Below are 18770 nucleotides of genomic sequence, written 5' to 3' on the forward strand. Positions count from 1 at the left end.
TTTCTGCCAATGTGCTCAGCTGCAAAGCAGCACGGATTAGCAGGCAGCTTCAGAGTGATGGTCCCGTTGGAGTAACTGGGACACTGTCACCTCTGATACCAAGCCAGGCATAGCAAAACAAAACTGCCTCTGCTTCCGAACAGTTTGTATCCAAGAGATTCTTCGGGTGTCTTTTGAGCTGGAAAGTGAACTATTTTGGCAGTAAAAGCTTTTATTCCAAGTAAATCATGTGACAAAAAAGACGAACAAGACAAATTCTGTGGCTAAAGATTTCACAGAGTCCTAGTTGTACGCATACAGTTAGTTGCATACATTTGTGTGGCTGGTTAAAGCAGGCTTCATTTCGCACTACCTGCAGTGGCCTCGCTCTAACTTCCCACAGAGCATGGCATCAAATGCTGCCTCAGGTACGAGTCTCCCCTGCATCACAAGGCCACACCAGCAGAGAAAATCTATCATTCCCACACCAGCCAAAAAAGCGACAAAAATTATTTTAAAGTATACACAACTCTGCTTATTACAAAAAGAAATAGATTGTTAATTAATTAACGTAATTAATTAACGTAAGTCAGCATTTGCTGTTACTGTCAAACCTGATCAAAAGTATGTTTTATAGCATACGTTCAATGAATCATGTAAGCAAAGGTGCAGTTAGAACAGCCACAAAATAAAAGGAAAAAGCCTCTACAGAAGGAGCACCATCTTTCCTCGAGTCCCACTGCCACGAATAATATCTTCATGAGCTTCAGCTACTTTCTCCAGTGGGTATTCAGAGCCCACAATTGGTTTCAGCCAGCCAGCTTCTATGCCATCAACGACTGCTCTGGCACATTCATGCATCTCCTCCTGCATGCAATAAAGACAGCATTTACCACAAGGTCTTTACATTTCAGTATTGACTATTTAGGCAAGTGTTAAACCAAATTTCACAGCCCAAAAATATTTTTGATGTTCTGAGATTAAATCAAAATGTAAAGGGATGAACAAACAAGTTACAGTGAAATTATGCTTTCACCCCTACAAATGATTTTAACTGGAAACAGAGATGTTGGACTAAGCCAACAAAACATTCTTTAAAATAAAAACGCTTCTTACCTCAGTTGCAAGAAACAGACTAACTCCAATTATGCTGGATTCTTTACTCATAGTGTCTCTTGGATTTATCTCAATAGAACCTCTACAGCCCACAACCTGTTACAAACGAGTTAAAAGATAGGTCAAGCTTAACTGTTGTGCCGCGTTGCTAAACGCACAAACTAAAGTCAGCAACAAAAAGCACTCACCATCACCCTTCCTGCATAGGACAGCAGTTGTAAGTCAGTAGCGAGATTGACGTTAGAGAGCATTTCTATTATCATATCAACTCCTTCCATCCCTGTGTATTCCTATGCAGGACAGAATATGTTACTTGAATCACTCCAGCTGGTGCTTGGGTACCACTGTTTCGCTCACACGCTACAGATAACAGACATCTTACAGTTTATTGTTTACATTTTAAACACAGGTTTTTGCTAAGGCTGACACCTAATAAGTTTAATTTTAGTATATTTTGATATGCTGAATTATGATATGCTACCACACTGGAATTTGCTGGAATGCAAGAGTTTCCAAATGCCACTGCCTGCGAAGCAAGCTCCGCTTTTCCAGCCTGAGAAGTTTCTCCTTGTGTAAAAGTGTAAAAGGCAGTACACTGTTACACCTACGTAAATCTACTTCAAAGAACCAACTGTTCCCACTTTGTTAGTAAGAAAAACACATCCTTCACCACCTAGCCCCGATACATGCTCACCTTAACTTTAACAATGTAATTGGCTTCTCTGTGATTAAACACTTGATGAGCGCCATTTCTCAGAACCATCTTCATGCCTTCCTCAGTTCCTGCTGTACCCAAAACCTTTAAACCACAGGCTCTGGCAATCTGACATGTTGCTATTCCCACCTGAGGGGGAAAAAAAAAAAAAAAAAAAAAAAAGAAGAAAAAAAAAAACACGGTCTTTTTTCTCTTTCTTTCTTAGCATTTTAAATTGTATGTATTCTACCAGCAACTTGGAACTTACCCATTTAAGAAGTTGGCCTGGTAACATATTTTTTTTTTAGTCATAATAAGTAATTTGGATCTTAAAGATAGCCAAATAGTCTTGAGAAAAACAGAAGATATTTAGAGAGGCATAGTAGAGTTCTGTGGTTTGATATAAATCCATGCAGAACATGGTCTATCTGTTAAAGTTGGGCCACATATATTTGATATAAAGCCAAGGAAAATTCTCTCTTCACAGCATCACCTGCTATTGACACCAGCATTATACACTGCAAAGAAAATCTGCAAGCACAAATTTCATTAACACTACTTCCGCTCCTTTCACAAACAGATTAAATGGTATCTTTAGAAACCAAATTCTCAGTGTCTCGCACCAGCTTTGCACTCCAGAGGATGTTTAGAGGTGAGGGATGCGTCACAAAATCCCGACACTGGAGCCAGTGATCCCTTGAGGCATGCCAATGCCATCTCTTGGGTTTGCTTTGTGTCGCGGCAAGAGAACGTGCAAGCAAACGAGGGAACAGCAGACACGTACAATGCTGCCTGGACCCAGTGCCAGCTGCTCAGCTTCCTGAGGCAACAGACTCGGCCACCCACTGTACCAACCACACAGCCGGAGACCTCCTCCAGGACATGTTAAGACATGTACATTTTCCAATTGGGGGGGAAGACACCAACAAATAAATAAATACACAAACAAAAACGACCATAAAAACTCCATTCTGTGGCTCTGCTACTCTAAATTTGTATGTACGAATAACACACAAAGTAAATGGACAGGCTTCTCAAAAAAAAAAAAAAAAAATCTACCACGACCATCTGTCTGGCCAGGATCTACCAAACTGTTTGCCAAACGCAGCCTTGTTTTCTCTGTAACAGATCACCAGTTTTCAACTAAATGAAAAAAAAAACCACCATTAACTAAAGACATCATGGTCAGACTGATTTTCAGAGAAAAATTCAAAAGGAGGCACATTTTTAAAATTCATTATGGAAGTTGGCATCACTTGAAAGAAAAGATGCAGCACAAACCTTCTTTTCTCTTCAGCCTGTGCTTCGTACCTGTACATATCTCACTGCTTTTACAAGTACTCCTGTAACAAAGGTTACAAGTCCACAGAAGAACGGATTTGCGTTATACGCTTCTGCAAATGAAAGGCAATATATCTTTTCTAGAAGTATAAGTAAGAATAGAAACACTATGTTTAGATAAGGAAAAAAAAAAAAGAGGCTACAACGCTGGTATCTTAGAATGAGAACTGAATTCCTCTTCATACGAGATTGTCATAATCACCTTTTTGCTGTCTACCAAATAATTAAGGAAACTTTGCCTGTTTAAGCAGCTGTTTGGTGCATCAGCAGAAGCTGAGCAACAAAATGCAAGTATGGGGGATAAATTAAACTAGAATGTTGTGTGAAAGAGCTCCAAAGTTAGCTTGTCATGTAAAACCAGAGAAAACTGTATGTTCAATTTCAGACAGCATTCAGTCATGAATTTATATATTCCAGTATCTCTCCCTGTGCAGTTAGCTGTTAGCTAATAGGTAAAAATATCCCAGAAATGCATAGTTGCTATGCCCCAGTGATTACTACTCCGAGAACAACTTGTACATATTTAAAACCACGGCTTTCTGCTATCAGTTTTATCTCAGGAAGGCCCATTATAAAGCTTCCAGACCAGCTTCCGACTGCAGCAATGCGTTTATTATGTGACCCTCCATACTAGGGGCCTTACACAATCACTCACGCAGTTTCATAGTTACTTGGAATAACAGGGTTTGCTCTAAGAAAAAAGTATCCTAAAGTATCTGAAATAAAAACTTGATTTTGTTAATCCATAAATTGATATAAATGTGACCATAAATCATATCACAGACAAAAGCAGATACAAGGACAGAAAGCAGCATTTGTTATAACTTGCCTTCTCAAAATACTTACTCCTCCACTTGCACCATGCACTAGCACACTTTCTCCTGCTTTGGCACGCCCTCTGAATGGAAAAACAGAAAATATTGGCATTGTGATGGCAGTACATCATCATTAAGCATCAGATTGCATATACTGACATCAAATCTCATCTTTCACAAAGTATTTCCAATTTATGCTATGGCTAACGAGGTATAATCAGCCTCTTTGGGAAAGCAAGGAGGCAAAGTAAAGCATAACATTTGTGCATTTAAGTAACACACAATTATTCCAACATGCAACTAGCAGCAAGGAACAGCCTGGTACCACACCTCAGTTCAAGATCTTCGTAAGCTGCAGATCTGAAGATAAACCACACTAGTTCTAATCATTTGTTCTACCAAACCAAACTGGATTCCAATCCTAAGCTCTCACCTGGCTGACAAGGAAGCTTGGCTTTTACTGGTTGTCCTGTCCTATGGCAACAGAGAGGACTGTACCCAGAGCCTCTCCGGCAGAGAGGCTCATGGAGGAAAGAATTGAGCTCATTGTGCGTGTAATTAGGAAATTAGAACTATTCCTGGGTTTCTTCCCTAGCCAAAATACCAGTGAGTACTGAAAAAGTGTTACACATTTTATTATATGACATTTATCGAAGAACCCTTTCCAGGTCTGTTCTCTTAAGATTAAATACTTACAGGAAAACACAGTCACTGGCTTCTAGGTAACAATTATCTGACAATCCCATCAGTGTAATAAATTTAACTTATGTGGTTTAAACATTTCCCGCTCATTGATCTCTCCCCATTTTACAGGGCCATGAAAATATATGTTTCAGTATTTTAAATATTCAAAAGCAAAATGCACAAACTTAGATTTGGCATCTTACTTTTGGAAAAGAGCACGATAAGCAGTGAAGTAGGGTATTCCAATCGCTGCTCCTTGCTTGAAGTCCAATTTATCTGACAAAGGGAAGACTCTGTTAGCTGCAGCAACGGCGTAATCTGCATATCCTCCAGAGATTGTACCAATGGTAAAAACCCTGTCACCTTTCTAGAAAGGAGGGAAAGAAAATAGAGAAATTAATCATCTCCCTTATTTTTTCCTTAATATACATTAAGAACCAGTTCACAGAAGTTTAGGCTATTTCTAACAGCACTCCTATTAAAAATAACCAGCTAAGTTTGTCACAGATTTTTACAAATGCTAATACATATAATCAATGCAACACAAACCATGTAATTTCATATACTTACATTTAAGTGTCATAATTACAACCCCGCTCTACAGTGCAACACACAAACCGTCTCATCAATATTAGCCTTAATGAACCCGAACACTAAATAATTCCATCCACAGATTCCAAACGCAAAACCTCAAAAGCTTTCACAAAAGAAACATTTCTCAGTTATTTTCGTTTAAACGTGGAAAAAAGATACCCTCTTAACACACGGTAAGGTAACTAAATATTACTGCTGGTCTTCAGCAGGGAACGCTCAAATTAGCAACCGAGTTGGTGAGCAGGGGATGCACCCGGGCCACGCGCTGCACGTGCAGGGCCCCAGCCCTGCTGAGGGGTACAGCGCCCGCGGCAGGGTCCCGCTCAGCACCCGGCCTCGCGCCAGCCCGCCGCACAACAGCATCAGTCTCCCTTAATGCTCACGGTTACTGAGCTCTGGTTTTTCTACTGTTTGCACGTGGGTCTCAAACACACAGCGTGCGGGCGACGTTCGTCTGATTTGCAGACATCGGGCGCTAAGCACCCCGAGGAGGGCTGCGCATCAGCATCGCTGCTCCTCCAGCACTACGAGCACGCAAATGAGTGAGCTTGGCTACCCGGCATTTTCGGGACGTCTGTCTGCAGCACATACTGCTCTCATCATCTCTCTCTCTCTCACTCAAGCAAAGAGCATCACGATTTCCACAAGCACGCACAGCAGATATAGCAAACTAGTGATAAGAAAATATGAACAAACATGATTGTTCTCCCCAGACAACCAATTATCTCATCTCTCCTGCAACAGTTACATAAACTCCAAGGCAGGAAATTCCAACAGACTTTTAACTACAATTTTTACATTTGTCTGAGACCAACAGTCTAGTGACTTGAAGAAGATTTAAAAACTAAATAAACCTCACAGATATCTTTTAACAAACTGATAATTGCCTTCTCCAGCCCCAAGACTTTCCCTCTGATAAAACCTAAGTAAAATTACTATGCTAGAGTAATAAAGTATTTGAACAGTTTTAACAACAATTATGTAACTTACGAGGCTTTATAAGTAACTAAAATAAAAGCCATTTCCAAAAAAAACTGCACGGAAAATTTTTCAGCTCTGCATGAAACTATTACCTCAAACAGGAAACATCCAACTTCTAATCTGAACCACAGCTTTTGTACACCTGCTATCGTCACTTTAAGCGCACAAAGTGAAGTGCGTCTTCTGAGACCCTTTAACTCTTGGAGGTCAACATCGTGAAAGACTTCCCTACAGTTCCATCTGCAGACTGAGTTGCCAATATGATCTCACTGCATGCTTTGACCAGTCAATGAAGGTGATTACCCCCCCGCCAAATACATTACATTATTACAAGCAATAAATCCAGGAACAGCAGTATAGCAATCACACAAAGAGGATACAATAATGAACTAAAACCCAACGTATAAATACCTTGAGTGCAGTCACATGTTCCCCAACGCTTTCTATCACACCAGCCACATCTGAGCCAGGAGTATAGGGTAAAGCTGGTTTCCTAGCATAACTTCCAGAACGAATATATGTCTCGACAGGATTTACCCCACAGGCATGGACTTTAATTAACACCTGAAAGAAAAGATGCTTCTTAAGCAATAATTAGAAGAGCTTCAGAACTTGAACTGACAGCACAGTATCACGGCATTTTAACTAAACTCTTAACCAGAGTCAGCAGAAATTCAGCGTCGAACTGAAGTCATCTTCAGGAAATCTTTTCTATGGAACATGTAAGCCCATGTAACAGTAAAAAGTCTACATTTGTAAAACGTGATGTCCCAAGTAATATGAATCTGCTGATCAAAAACTACATATTCAAGCTGAAAAGTTTTGTTTTGCAGTTTTCATTCTGTTCTGAGTGTACTTGTTATCATTCAGTGTCATTACCTCAGTTCACAGAACTCATCTATACCTGATTTTCTTTTGGATCAGGAATTAAGACATCTGACTGGAGTTTAAGCACTTCAGGGCCACCAAATTCAAAAACTCTGACAGCTCTCATCACATTTCTTGTGGTCATCGCCATGGCGATCAGGATATCTGGGGGGCAAAAAACAAGAATAATATTATATCACCTTCATAATTTATTTTGCATTTTCAAAATAAAGAAATCAACCAACCACCTGTCAAGCAACTGATAAAATCAAGGTTCACTCCCGATTTAAACTGGAGGGGTTGTTTGGGTTGGGTTTTGGGGGTTTTTTTCCCACAGATCTTGCAAAAGGTGTAAAACTAACCCTAGCATTTGCAGGACTTTATGGCTATTAAAAGTCTCATGCAAATAATTTACCCATAGAAGTATTTCTACAGCAGCTCCTGTGAACGCTGCGCTGCTATTACATATGCAGATGCACAGCACTTTGGGGAAAAACACTGACAAATTACTATTACATTCTTGCAAAACAGACTGTCATACATCAGCTGACTGGGTAATCTCACCAATGACATTCCACTCCTGCTCACTATTAAACTTACATGGTAAAAAAAAGGCAGCAAAAAACTACTTACCAGCTACCAGAAACAGAAAAAATGACAGGACATTAAAACAAGCCAGCACAAAGTGAAGTGCAGACACCCCAAATACTGGCCCTTAATTCCAGCTAGATTCCACACCTGCAGCTGTACGGAACAGCCCACGAACCACAGCCCTCAGCTGCTGCAGCTCACAGCCCCATGCGCACCCATGGATGTGATAACAGTTTAACCACCGACGAAGCTCTGTCTGTTCTGACTGCATTTGTTTGTGAAGCATTCTAACAAACGCCGGGAGCAAGTTACTCCTGCTACAGGAAAGGTTGGACACAAGTCTTTCAGGAATCTTGTCGCCTCAGACAGAGGAGCTTCACGGGGTGTAGAGCAAATAATGCCAGGACAGCAACAGGAATACAGGGAGCTTACAGACACCAAGAGACGGACTCCAGCTAGGGAACTTTAGGACTAGAACCAGGGGTAGGCTTTTCCCAAAGATGATTACAGCTTCTAAAGTACCTGACTCAACCGCAATTTTTTTTCTCTTAACTGATACAGTCTGTAAGGCCTCCCTCACATTTTGGGTTACCTGTTCAAGTCAGGAGGTGCATTAGTCACAAGGACATACACTACTGACATTTCCCGTGGGACACAGCAAAAATTTACACCGCAAAGTCACTTCTGAGGTATAGTCACCGTTACAGCTAACTAAACTAAGAGAAGGTTTGTCTTCCGCTCAGAAAAAACCCGGCCCTGCGCGTTTCAACAACCGGTTCCGCAGCACGACGCCGGGCGCCGGGCCGACCCCTCCCCCGGGCCTAAAGGCCGTCCAAGCTGAGCGGGCTCCCCCGCCGGACACAAGGGCTCCGCGGGACGGGAGGGGACGGGAGGGGCCTGACGCGGCTCCGGGGCGGCTCACCGGCTGCGCGGGGGAAAACGCGGCGCCCCGCAGCGGCCCCGCTGGGCGGGTGGGGGGTGTGGAGCGGCCGGGGGCAGCCGAGAACAGCCCGGGCCCACCGCCCCCTCAGCGCTGGCGGGGAGGCCCCGCCCCCGACACGCCCCCGTCGCCAGGCCCCGCCCCCTGACACGCCCGTCGGGGCCGGCCTGCAGCGGCCCGGCCGCCGCCGCCTGTACCTGCGCAGCCCGGTTCCGCGCGCCGAGGAGCGCCGGCGCAGGCAGCGCGGGGCCGCCGACAGCCCGGCCCGCCGCCCGGGGCAGAGTCGAGGCCTGGAGGCCGCCGGGGAGCCCTCGCCCACCGCCTACCTCCGCAGCGCTCCTGCCCCCGCGGCGGACAAGGGCCCGGGCCGGTTGGCGGCGGAACGCGGGCGGGGCGGGGGCGGGGGCGGGGGCAGCCGGGAGGCGGGCGCGGTGACGGGCGCTCCCCGCTCCGCCCACCCGCCGGCCGTCGCCTGGGGAGGTTTGGCCCTGGCGGGCTCCCATCGCGGAGCCGGGGTCGCCGCCCGCTGATGGCGGCCTTCGGGCAGCGGAAGGCGCAGCGCCTGGCGCGGGCGGACGCCAGCAGGAAGGGCGGCCTGGACGAGCGCGCCGCCGCCGTCGTGCAGCTCCTCAACGGACGGGCCCGGTTCTGCACCACCAGCTCCTGCTCGGGCCGCCTCGTCCTGGCGCAGGGCAGCGCCGCGGTGAGTCCCGCGGGACCGGGGCCTGGAGATCCCGCCGCGGCGGCGGAAATCTAGCGGGGCCCGGCCGCAGCTTCGGCTCTCGGCGTCCTTCGAGCGGGCCGGGGCGGGCGGCGGTGCCTCTTCCCGCCGCATCGGGCAGGGCCGCGGGGTTTGCCCACCGATGGCCGCTCGGTGGGGCGAGGGCACCGCGCGGCGGTTGCCGTGTCGGCGCGGAGCCCCGGGGCGGGCCCTGCTGGGCGCCGGCCGGAGGAGAGGGCCGGGGCCGCGACGGCGGCAACGGGAGCCCGCAGGGCAGGCGGCGGGGCCACCCGGGGGCGGCGCGGCGGGAGGAGTGGGTTTTGGTGCCGGCGTTGGGGTTCGTGGTTGTCGGTGCCGGTCGCCGGTTCGTCAGCCTGTCTGAGGCCAGGCCCGGCCTCGCCACTGTGCCTGAGCGGGGCCGGGCGTGAGCTGCTGCGGTGTCAGCGCGGTTTTGTACGTTAAGGAAACGAGCGATTTGGAAGGCGACGGTGGTTTTGCTCTGAAGGACCGAGGTTTTTCTGCAAGCATGAGATCAAGCCACACCTACCTGTAGTGCTCGTTTAATCGTTTCTTTTCATTACTAGGATATAAACGGCTGGGAGATCCAGAAGCAAAACTGCACGTGGCTCATGGTGACACATGAAACGTGCACCAAAGATGATGTGGTAAGAGGACAATATGATACAACTTTTATATTTATTTAATGCAGTGTTGCTAATGTCATGGAAAACATGTCATGTAAAATATAAAGAAATTTTTAGGGCATTTATTCCTGTTACTGGGGTGAATTGACACTCATTTTGCTGCTTTATTCAGTAATTCCAGAAGCAACCAAAATGAATTCCTCTGTTTCTATTAAATGTAGACATGTTCAAGTAGGCATGCCGGTGAGCCTGTTCCTTTTCTATGTAATAACTCCTTCAAGACAGTTAAAACTGTTTTGTGTTAAAAAAAGTGGCTTGAATTTAAAACTGGCTTGAGCCCAGCTGGCTGTGCTGACAGCCTTTCATTTACAGACACCTGAAACTAGTGTGACAGTGAATCTCTTACACTGCATTTTTAGTATATTAAAATCCCCTGAAATTTAAAAGAAGATATATATGGTGGGGGTTATTTTAGTATGCTTTTGAAATAGCCTGCTCTCTGCATACATCTCTTTGTTTTGTCTGTGCCAAAAAAGAAGCGGTTACAAGGTTAAAATTCTCTCACTCCATTCACAGCTCGCTTTACCATATGCAGACATTCTCACACATGCACAAAAAAGCATCCAAAGTATTTGTCTTTGTTAGTCTTTGTTCTGGCAAAGCAGAGTTTGCTGAAATTTCCATCCGCAAATTTCAGGCTGAGGAGGACACAGTGGGCTGCCGCTGACCCTTGTGAGAGGAAATGCTCTGACCTTCTCTGTTCCCTTTAAACAGGGAGACAGGATTTTTTTTTTTAATGCATGAATTGCAAATGCAAGAAAAATGTCTTTGATTAATTTTTAAATTATTCTACTGTATGATAAAGCTTTGCTAGTGCCATATTTAGGAAACGAGAAGGGAAGTCGGGAACTCGTATGCTGCGTGTTGTGCTTTTGTCTGTCGGATCATTTGACTTCACTGCACGTATCGGCCTCAACAGCACAGCCAGGGCTGCGTTCGGCGGTGCTGCCGCCGTCAGGCCTGCCACACAGCCAGTCCTTTTCTGCTTCCTGTCCCTTCAGCGATGGCTCCGTGTTTGGAATAGAGGGGCTTCATTTGTGTCAGCTTTTTTACATATCACTGACAGGTACTTCCTGTCATTTCACGTCAGCAATTAGACTTCGACTCTAAATTTAGAGGTGAGGGGCCTGATCCTGTTCCCACTGGGCGTTTTCCCGTCAGCTTCACTGGGAGCAAACCAGGGCCTCAGACTTCACACACTTAATAGACAATTACTTTCAGATGCAGTAAGATAATAAAAAGCCTTTACTGAAATATTTTGTTCCATTAATAAGCTTTTTGAGGAAACAAGCATTGTAAGACAGCTTTGGGGCACTGCTAACACGCATAGGCGATTTCAGTCAGTATGACTTCAGTTAGCTGTGTGCTCGCTGAAAAGCTGCCCCTAGAGTATCTGCTAAATTACTTACCCTTTTCAGAGAAATAGAAACCCTGACAAACACCCTCACCAATACCACACGCGCTGATCGCAGCTCATCATGCATTCTCTGCTACAGTACTTGTTCCAGAGACAAGCCTGTCCGGTTGGCTGCCAGCCACCGTGGGTGCCGATCGTTGTGCCGAGCAGGACACTATTGCTCGGGTGGCTAGAGCTGCATCTCGGACACGGGAAAGCACCCGGGAAGGGATCAGGGAAATGCGCCTGAGCAGGGGACGTGGGCGGCCGTGGCGGGTCCCAGCCTGTGTTACACACGGCGAATACCGCGGCCGCCTGTGCCTGGACGCCCGCTGGCCCAGCCCGGCCCAGGCAGACACCGCACCGCGCGGGGCCTCGGGAGGGTGCGCGGCCCCATGCTGCGCTGCGGGGAGAAGCCCGGCAGCTCTGCCAAGCCCAGCGCTGGGCGACGCTGAGTTCACCTCGCTGGGGCACTGTCAGCACAGCTCCGTTCCAGCCCACGCAAATGCAAAGTAAGTTAGCTTTGGTACTTCTGTACTGCGCTGCAGTACAGATCCTTTCTGTTTCTTACCAGCTTTAGCACAGCTGTGGTTACTTGGGCATTTTGTAAAATCTGGCACACGAGTGTCAAACCTAGCTGTTCAGAAAGACCTGCTTTGAACTTAAAGTAAGAGCATTTATGGAGGAGATGCTGCATAAATACTTCAAAGACTTTTCAGTGTTTAAAGGAAAGGAGAGAGCGTTACTTCAGCAGTTTTCTTTTATGCCATCGTGTCTTAAAACAGCATGTGAATTTGATTATTTCCTGAAGATTTTTGTGGAATATTTTCGTTTTACAGGGAAGATGAGAAGGGCTAGACAAAACAACAAAGCATGGGAAAACAGCTGAAATTTCTCAAGTTAACATAGAAGAGGTTTTTTTAGTTAATTTTTAGTGCTGTGAATTAGGCAAGTGAAGGCAAACAAGAAGGGGGGGCAAACAGTGCTTATGATTAAATAATCATACCAGGAAATAAGTAATATAACTGCCTCAGAGCGACCTTTCTGAATGGAATCGGCCCTTAAGATTTCCCTGCATAAAGACAGCATTGAAACATAGAGAAGCTGTAACAGTAAGCTGTGCACAATGTCATACAGCTTTCTCCACTTTCCAACCCAGGAAAAATTGCCACTAGGATCTCAGTCTTCTAGGAGAACTGAGGGGTCTGAAGGTAGTTTCTTGAATTTTATAATTATGAAGTTATGTCTTTTTTTTTTTTTCCTTCTTGTGGGTTTATGCCTCTAATTTCAACCTCTTAATTTTTTAATCTTTCTAACTCCCGTGCAGTAGGCTATGCATTATTATTTAACCTAAGAATAAAATGTGATCAAGTATGTTAAGCCATGAATTTAATCTGCTGAACCTCAGAAAGTTTTCTGAAGTTGAGGAAGGTACTTCAGAAACTAAATGTCTTTTGATTTTAAAGAACAAAGACATTTTTTAGGGAAAAAACCCCAGCCAACTAAACAAAAAACCCCTGCTCCAGTTTCACCTGATGGCAGTAAAACAGCCCTCTTCCCCTGCTGTACTGACTGTATCGATCCGTTTGAATGTACAAAGAAATAAACAGGGAAGTGCAGGTTTTCAAGTTTTTAAGGTCTATCTTGCAATGAATTTCTATCAGACCTAATCAGTTTAGCAAACAGAATCATGGAAATCCATGGAATTTCTTTGTATTGTGAGCAATGCAAAATCAAAAGCTGCTGAATAAATCCAACTGTTTGGGACTCAATATGCTGCGATTTAATGCTTCACACTGACTAGCTATTATTTTTTGGGGTGTTTTTGTAGAAACAGTACACACTTGCACTATTATTATAAATATTTTGGTGTATTTTCCAGATGACAGCACTGGAGAAAGCCACTGGTGACGTTGTGCTCAAGTTTGAACCATTTGTTCTTCATGTGCTATGTCAAGAGCTGCAAGACGCACAGCTTCTGGTAAAAATCACATCAAGTGACAACGTTAACCCGTTGTTCTGTTATATTCCTTGCTGTAAAAGTGTGGGCTCCTGAGTAAGCTTCACCACTTAAGAATAGTCCCAGATGTGCTGTACATTTAATAGCTAGGGCAGTAAAAGCACGCTGATGAAGAAAACACAGCTTTAAATTCAGCAGAGATTTTGCTGTACTTTTTAGAAAACAGAATTATCAGTGTTCAAGCTGAAGCAGGTTGCCTGGTACAGACTTTTCACAGTGAGCGTGGGCCGCTTTTGCCAGCTGAAAGTGATGGTTTTTCAGACATCATTTTGCTACTGGCCAGGCCATTCGGGTCCAGAGTTTCAGCTAATTGAGCAGTACCTTTGCCTCCTGCTTTTCCCGCGTGACTCCGGAGAGCAATGCACGATGGGTTTGTTCCGTCATTAATGCAGAAGAGTTGATTAGCTCCTCTTACAGTACTGCTGCACTTTGAGCTATAAATGTTGCACGACAGCCTGTATAGTTACCAGCTCTTCAAGGTAAAATAGCACAGTGCCCAGAGAGACATTCATGTCTCATCTGCACTAATGGGTTAAGATTAAACAATCAAGATTGACTGTGGTACTTTGAAAACCAGCCACAATTTGTGATACTATGTGCGTTTGATCTTAGAAACATTTTAATTTAATGTAACTATTATTGTATTAATTTAGGGAGATGGTTTTGAGTAAGGTGGGGTTTTTTTGCAAAACTGAGATTATAAACAGCATTGCAACCCATCCATAATTATTTCTTGCTCTGAAAGTGTATAACACCTGTTTAAGGCATTAATTTATTCTGCAGCATTCAGTGGCTATCGATTCTGGGTTCAGGAACTCTGGTATTACGGTTGGCAGAGGAGGAAAAATTATGATGGTAAGGAGTTTTCTACTTACTTTTAAGGAATTAACAAAATCGTATCATTATGGTTAACCTTCATTTTTTTTTCAACCCAAGATCTGAACTGTAATGTGATTGACAGCTGTCACAGGGCATGCTGTAGTAAAGAAATACCATTTTGCTTTAGTTGATAGCAGACTAATCAATTGTGTGGATAAGTGTTTTTTTCCTGTAAAGAACTCCCTGTATTATTTAAATAACCTTCATAAAATAAAAAACTTTATTCTAGATAAATCCCTCTCTGTGTGTTTTTTAGGCCGTCCGGAGCACTCATTGCTTAGAAGTTCCATTGAGCCACAAGGGGAAATTGATGGTCTCCGAAGAATATATTGAATTTCTGATACGTGTAGCTAATAGGAAAATGGAAGAAAACACAAGGAGGATTGACAGGTTTGTAAGGTTACACCAATCCTATTCATGACATCTAAACTCAAAAGTGAGGGGGACAAGGCAGGGAGGGGAACAGCCAAAACCAGTCTAAAATACCATTTTGATTACTTTTTTGAGCTCTGCAGACTATAAACTGTTTAAGCGAAAACCTGTAAACAATATGAGTTTGCCTACTGTCTTTGTTACTGAGTAGGGTTCAAGCTCCTCTTTCTAACGATAACAGCATTTGTATTCTAACACAGTAACCATTTCAGAAGTATTCAGATTGCAACGCACACTTAAATCCACTAAGTGCTTTGTACAGTTCCCAAAGCTCATGATTTTTGAAGGCAGTGGAAGGTTACACACACTTGGGTCTTTACGTCCGTCTCCAGCTGAGGAACAGAATAGGCAGAGGAGCCAAAGAGCACGAGGATCAAGAGGACACTAGAGAGGCACCGACACATACTAAGACCAGTTTCTTTTTATATGTCCATTGAAAATCTCTGTAGTTGTTAAAGTAATTGCTAATAGTAGCAGTCCATCTTCAGACATTTAACCTGATACCATTTTATAGTTCCTGTAAGATTAACAGGGTCTTAATGGCACGTGAGTACACCCACTAATTGATTTCCAACATACGAGCATGACAGAGAGAAGTGGCGTGGCACACCAAAGGACATGTGCTGATATTTCTGATTTTTCTTCCAGTATAGGAACTAATTTTTCTTCCAGTATTCTTCCTAGAACATTTCCATGTTAGTAACAATTTTCTTCTCTTAGCACATTTTGATTATATTACAAAAGCATTAGTTTCTCAGAGTACATTTGCAGATCATAAGCAAACCTACAAAAATAGTAACTACACAATTGTTTGTTTCTAGATTCTACAAACACTTAGAGTTAGCTTTGGAAACTGCCATCAGCGCAAACAGCTCGCCACCTGAGGAGATGGAGAAGAATCGCCCTGTGTACGTTCACAGAAGAAAGAGAAAGACTGTTCGAGAACAAGATGTACACACCTCTCCAAAGGACCACAATGAAGAATCGGAGCCCGAGGACGATACAGAAAGCAACCTAGATATTTTTGCTGAAATCATGATATAGACTAAGGCATTTGAAAGCAAATGGCAAACTGAATTAATAATTATAATGCTCTTTGTAAGAGATACAAATACTGCACTGTTTTAAGTAGTAACACTCTCACGGACATTTACTAGGAAAAAAGATAATTAAACAGAATTGTGAACAGGTTTAATGCCAAAGAAGCACAGAAAACAAAACCATAGAATGTTTTGGGGTTTTTTTAACAGCACTGTTGAATTAACAAACTTATATTACTGTCTGTCAGTTATCACAGAAATAACTGGTTTGCTGCAGCCTTTGGCCACGTCTGTATGGAAGCATTTCACTTCCAAGTGCTGAGTTTAGCCCTTCTGATTTTTGTAGAGCAGAGAAACTCTAAAAACTGGGTTGTTATCCTTGAAGGTTTTTAATCCCTGTAGGTCCTCTGCAAAACAGTGTGCACCAAAATAGATGGCCCTTTCAAAACACCACAAAGCCACATACTAGTCAGCTGAAGAACAGCACCTGGTGTGGAGGGTAGGACAGAGAAGCAGAAGTTACGTACTGCTCTGTGCCAGCTTCAGCCAGCTGCGTCCAGGATCCTTCCCGGCTGTCGCACCGGGCAACGAAGTCAATGCTGTTTTCCTGCATTTTACTGTGTTTCAGGCTCCAGCCACACTGTGTTCGTGTGTTCTGCTTCCCTTGGCCCGCAGCCATTAAATGTTAATTTTCTCTGCCTTGTTTAGCCGACTCTGTGTGCTCATCGTCCGTTAGCTCACTTACTTAGATCCTGTGTGGCCAGTGCCCAGCTTCCGTTCCAGCGGCTGGGCAGAAAGTCAACCGAAGTGTGCAGTAACGGGCTCTGAGCCACTGATGGGCAATAAATGTTAAATACAAAATGGTGCAATAATTTGTGCATATTCCTGTACTGTACTACTAGAAAAGTCACTCCATACTCATAGTATGTTTTTCAGAAAATTGGTGAATTTATAAACCTTAGCAACAATGAATTCTGAGCCCACCCTTTTATGACTGAGTGAGCACTAACACTGCAAAACAAGATCCCGACTGAAGGAAATAGTTTATTTGATGCAGTAACTCCCAGTTCATATAGGTCATTGTTTCCATTACATAAGCCTATGTCTTGGGGACAATTTAATTCTGTTTAATTTTAATACAGTTAATTTTACATTAACTAAAAATTTGACATACTAGGTGGCAGCCAAAGGGAAAAGTAATTGGGGACTTTAAATAGATTCTGAAAGATATGTTAGGCTGTGCTCCCAGTAGCAGGCATGCCAAAGCAAATAAATGTGAGCCTTTTGTGTTGCTTGTTTGTATTACTAACTTCCAGCTTGAACAGTTTGGTGCGCTTGCTTTCATCCTATTTCTGGTGGCTTGAAAGTCCTCAGCACTGGTTGAGGCATGGGAAGGTGAGAGGCCAGTACGTTTCTGTCCTTGCAAGAAGGTCGCAGTCATATCAAGTGAAAGGCCGGGCAGTTGATACTGTCCTTGGCTGTTGGCTGTGAGCACAAATAAAGCAAGTAGCAGAAAAATCAGGCTCTACTGTTTTCCTCCTTTGTGACAAGGGTGAGGCACCAATGACAAATTTTGAAGATTAAAGAACAACAGCTTGTGAGACAACCAAGTACGTAAGTTGTTGAAATACCACAACAAACCTTCAGAAGGTTGCTGCTCTCAAATCTCGGGTTTTTATTTGAGTGGACCTAATCCTTGTCTAATTCTAACTGAACCCCAGGGGATTGTTTCTAATGCTGAAGGCCTGCTTGCTGGGAGGCGTGTGGCAAGCGCCCAGCATCGCCTGGCGGCACCAGAGCATGTGCTGTGCACATGGTGGGGCCACTACAGCAAAGCCGGAGCCCCACTGCCCCTGCGGCAGCGGGCAGGAGCAGCCGAGGGTCCCAGCGACAGGCCACAGCGACCGCAGCTCCTCGGGGCGTGGGGAAGTGGCTTCTGCCGCACACGTTCCCAGAGCAGCGCCGGGGCAGGGGCTCACTTCGGGCCTTCGCCACCGCAAGGCCTGGCAGCCCTCCCTCTCCGTTCCAAGGCACAGCGGTGCGAAGGCAGCCGAACCGCAGCCCCACAGCTTCAATCCACACACGGCAACACCTGCTCCAGCGCGGGGACAGGCCGGCTGCCCCAGCAAGACCCATCGGCTGGCTGTCCCCGACCCGTCCCTGCTGGCAGGGGTCCCACCGACCCCACAGGTCCTTCCTCACTGCCCCGGGGGCAGCTCCTGCATGTGGAGGAGGCAGCTGTTGCTTTTAAAAGTGGAGCGGGACAGGTGGGATTTCAGAGAGTTTGTTCAGATCAGTCCCAACAGGGTCTGGCCCCGAGCTGTTGGGAGTGACTGCAGGTGACCGTCGATGCTGTTAAGGAATGTGAGCCGTTCCCACAGGCTCTGCAGCACTGAGATCTTCCACCACACGTGGGAAGATGAAATTCAGCACTTAAAAAGCAGAGAGCCATCAGCCCCAGCCCAAAGAGGCCGTATTTTTAAGACAGAGGAGGCCTGTTGCAGCATTCAGAGAAGGTTAATGGTCAAGTACATACAGTCATGAATGCACCCGTGTGCGGCAGGAGAGGGATCACAGACACTAGTTCTGTGTATAAACCAGGACTTTGGTATGCTCTCGAGGGCAGAGCCATGGGGCTGTGTGTTGGGAGGAAAGGGTATCCAGTGCAACTACTTCATTTATGGGGAAGCTTGCTTCTTTCACTTTTTTTTTTTTTTTTATTTAAGTCGGTCCAAGCACACCAATAATGGCTCAGTGCTTTACACTATGTAACAGCATGTACAGGGTTTACATTCTTAGTAATACAGTTTGTCAGAAACTGATGTGTAATATGATCCCACGTTCCTCTTAAACACGATACCAAATTCAGGAAGATTTTTTGACAGTCTTAGCCTAGAAAGGTTACCCTAACTATTACCGTCTTGTTACTTTATACCTGTTAACTCCCATTACCGAAGACTGTTAGGAACCTCATAC

At 44.8% G+C, this 18770-nt stretch overlaps 2 protein-coding genes across 3 annotated transcripts; one reads left to right on the top strand and one right to left on the bottom strand.

Moving 5' to 3' along the window:
* Positions 1–193: 193 nt before the first annotated feature.
* Positions 194–8812, bottom strand: CRYZ (crystallin zeta). Its single transcript, XM_086462907.1, has 9 exons — positions 8800–8812; positions 7109–7236; positions 6616–6768; positions 4833–4996; positions 3977–4028; positions 1790–1939; positions 1284–1385; positions 1096–1191; positions 194–846 (listed from the first exon to the last, which is right to left on the bottom strand). Exons 2-9 carry the CDS (start codon positions 7220–7222, stop codon positions 685–687), a joined length of 993 nt encoding a protein of 330 aa, XP_086319033.1. The 5' UTR covers positions 7223–7236; positions 8800–8812; the 3' UTR covers positions 194–684.
* Positions 8813–9131: 319 nt separating this feature from the next.
* On the top strand, positions 9132–16666 carry TYW3 (tRNA-yW synthesizing protein 3 homolog). Of its 2 annotated transcripts, none has more exons than XM_086462556.1 (6): positions 9132–9305; positions 9908–9988; positions 13306–13404; positions 14227–14298; positions 14579–14712; positions 15576–16666. In XM_086462556.1, exons 1-6 carry the CDS (start codon positions 9132–9134, stop codon positions 15796–15798), a joined length of 783 nt encoding a protein of 260 aa, XP_086318682.1. In that variant the 3' UTR covers positions 15799–16666. The 2 variants fall into 2 exon arrangements, with proteins under 2 accessions (XP_086318682.1, XP_086318683.1); XM_086462557.1 differs by having other exon boundaries at positions 9132–9287.
* Positions 16667–18770: the final 2104 nt, after the last annotated feature.

This window comes from Leptosomus discolor, chromosome 3 (genome assembly GCF_034619465.1).
Source record: "Leptosomus discolor isolate bLepDis1 chromosome 3, bLepDis1.hap2, whole genome shotgun sequence".
NCBI lineage: Eukaryota > Metazoa > Chordata > Aves > Leptosomiformes > Leptosomidae > Leptosomus > Leptosomus discolor.

Excerpts from the sequence above, each read along its gene's own strand:
- TYW3 (XM_086462556.1), top strand. The coding sequence starts at position 9,132 with ATGGCGGCCTTCGGGCAGCGGAAGGCGCAGCGCCTGGCGCGGGCGGAC. Across the intron at positions 9,306-9,907 it reads TGGCGCAGGGCAGCGCCGCG|GATATAAACGGCTGGGAGAT; the intron begins GTGAGTCCCGCG and ends TTTCATTACTAG. Across the intron at positions 13,405-14,226 it reads TGCAAGACGCACAGCTTCTG|CATTCAGTGGCTATCGATTC; the intron begins GTAAAAATCACA and ends TTTATTCTGCAG.
- CRYZ (XM_086462907.1), bottom strand. The coding sequence starts at position 7,222 with ATGGCGATGACCACAAGAAATGTGATGAGAGCTGTCAGAGTTTTTGAA. Across the intron at positions 1,940-3,976 it reads TGCATGGTGCAAGTGGAGGA|GTGGGAATAGCAACATGTCA; the intron begins GTAAGTATTTTG and ends TTTCCCCCTCAG. Across the intron at positions 1,192-1,283 it reads CCTATGCAGGAAGGGTGATG|GTTGTGGGCTGTAGAGGTTC; the intron begins GTGAGTGCTTTT and ends CGTTTGTAACAG.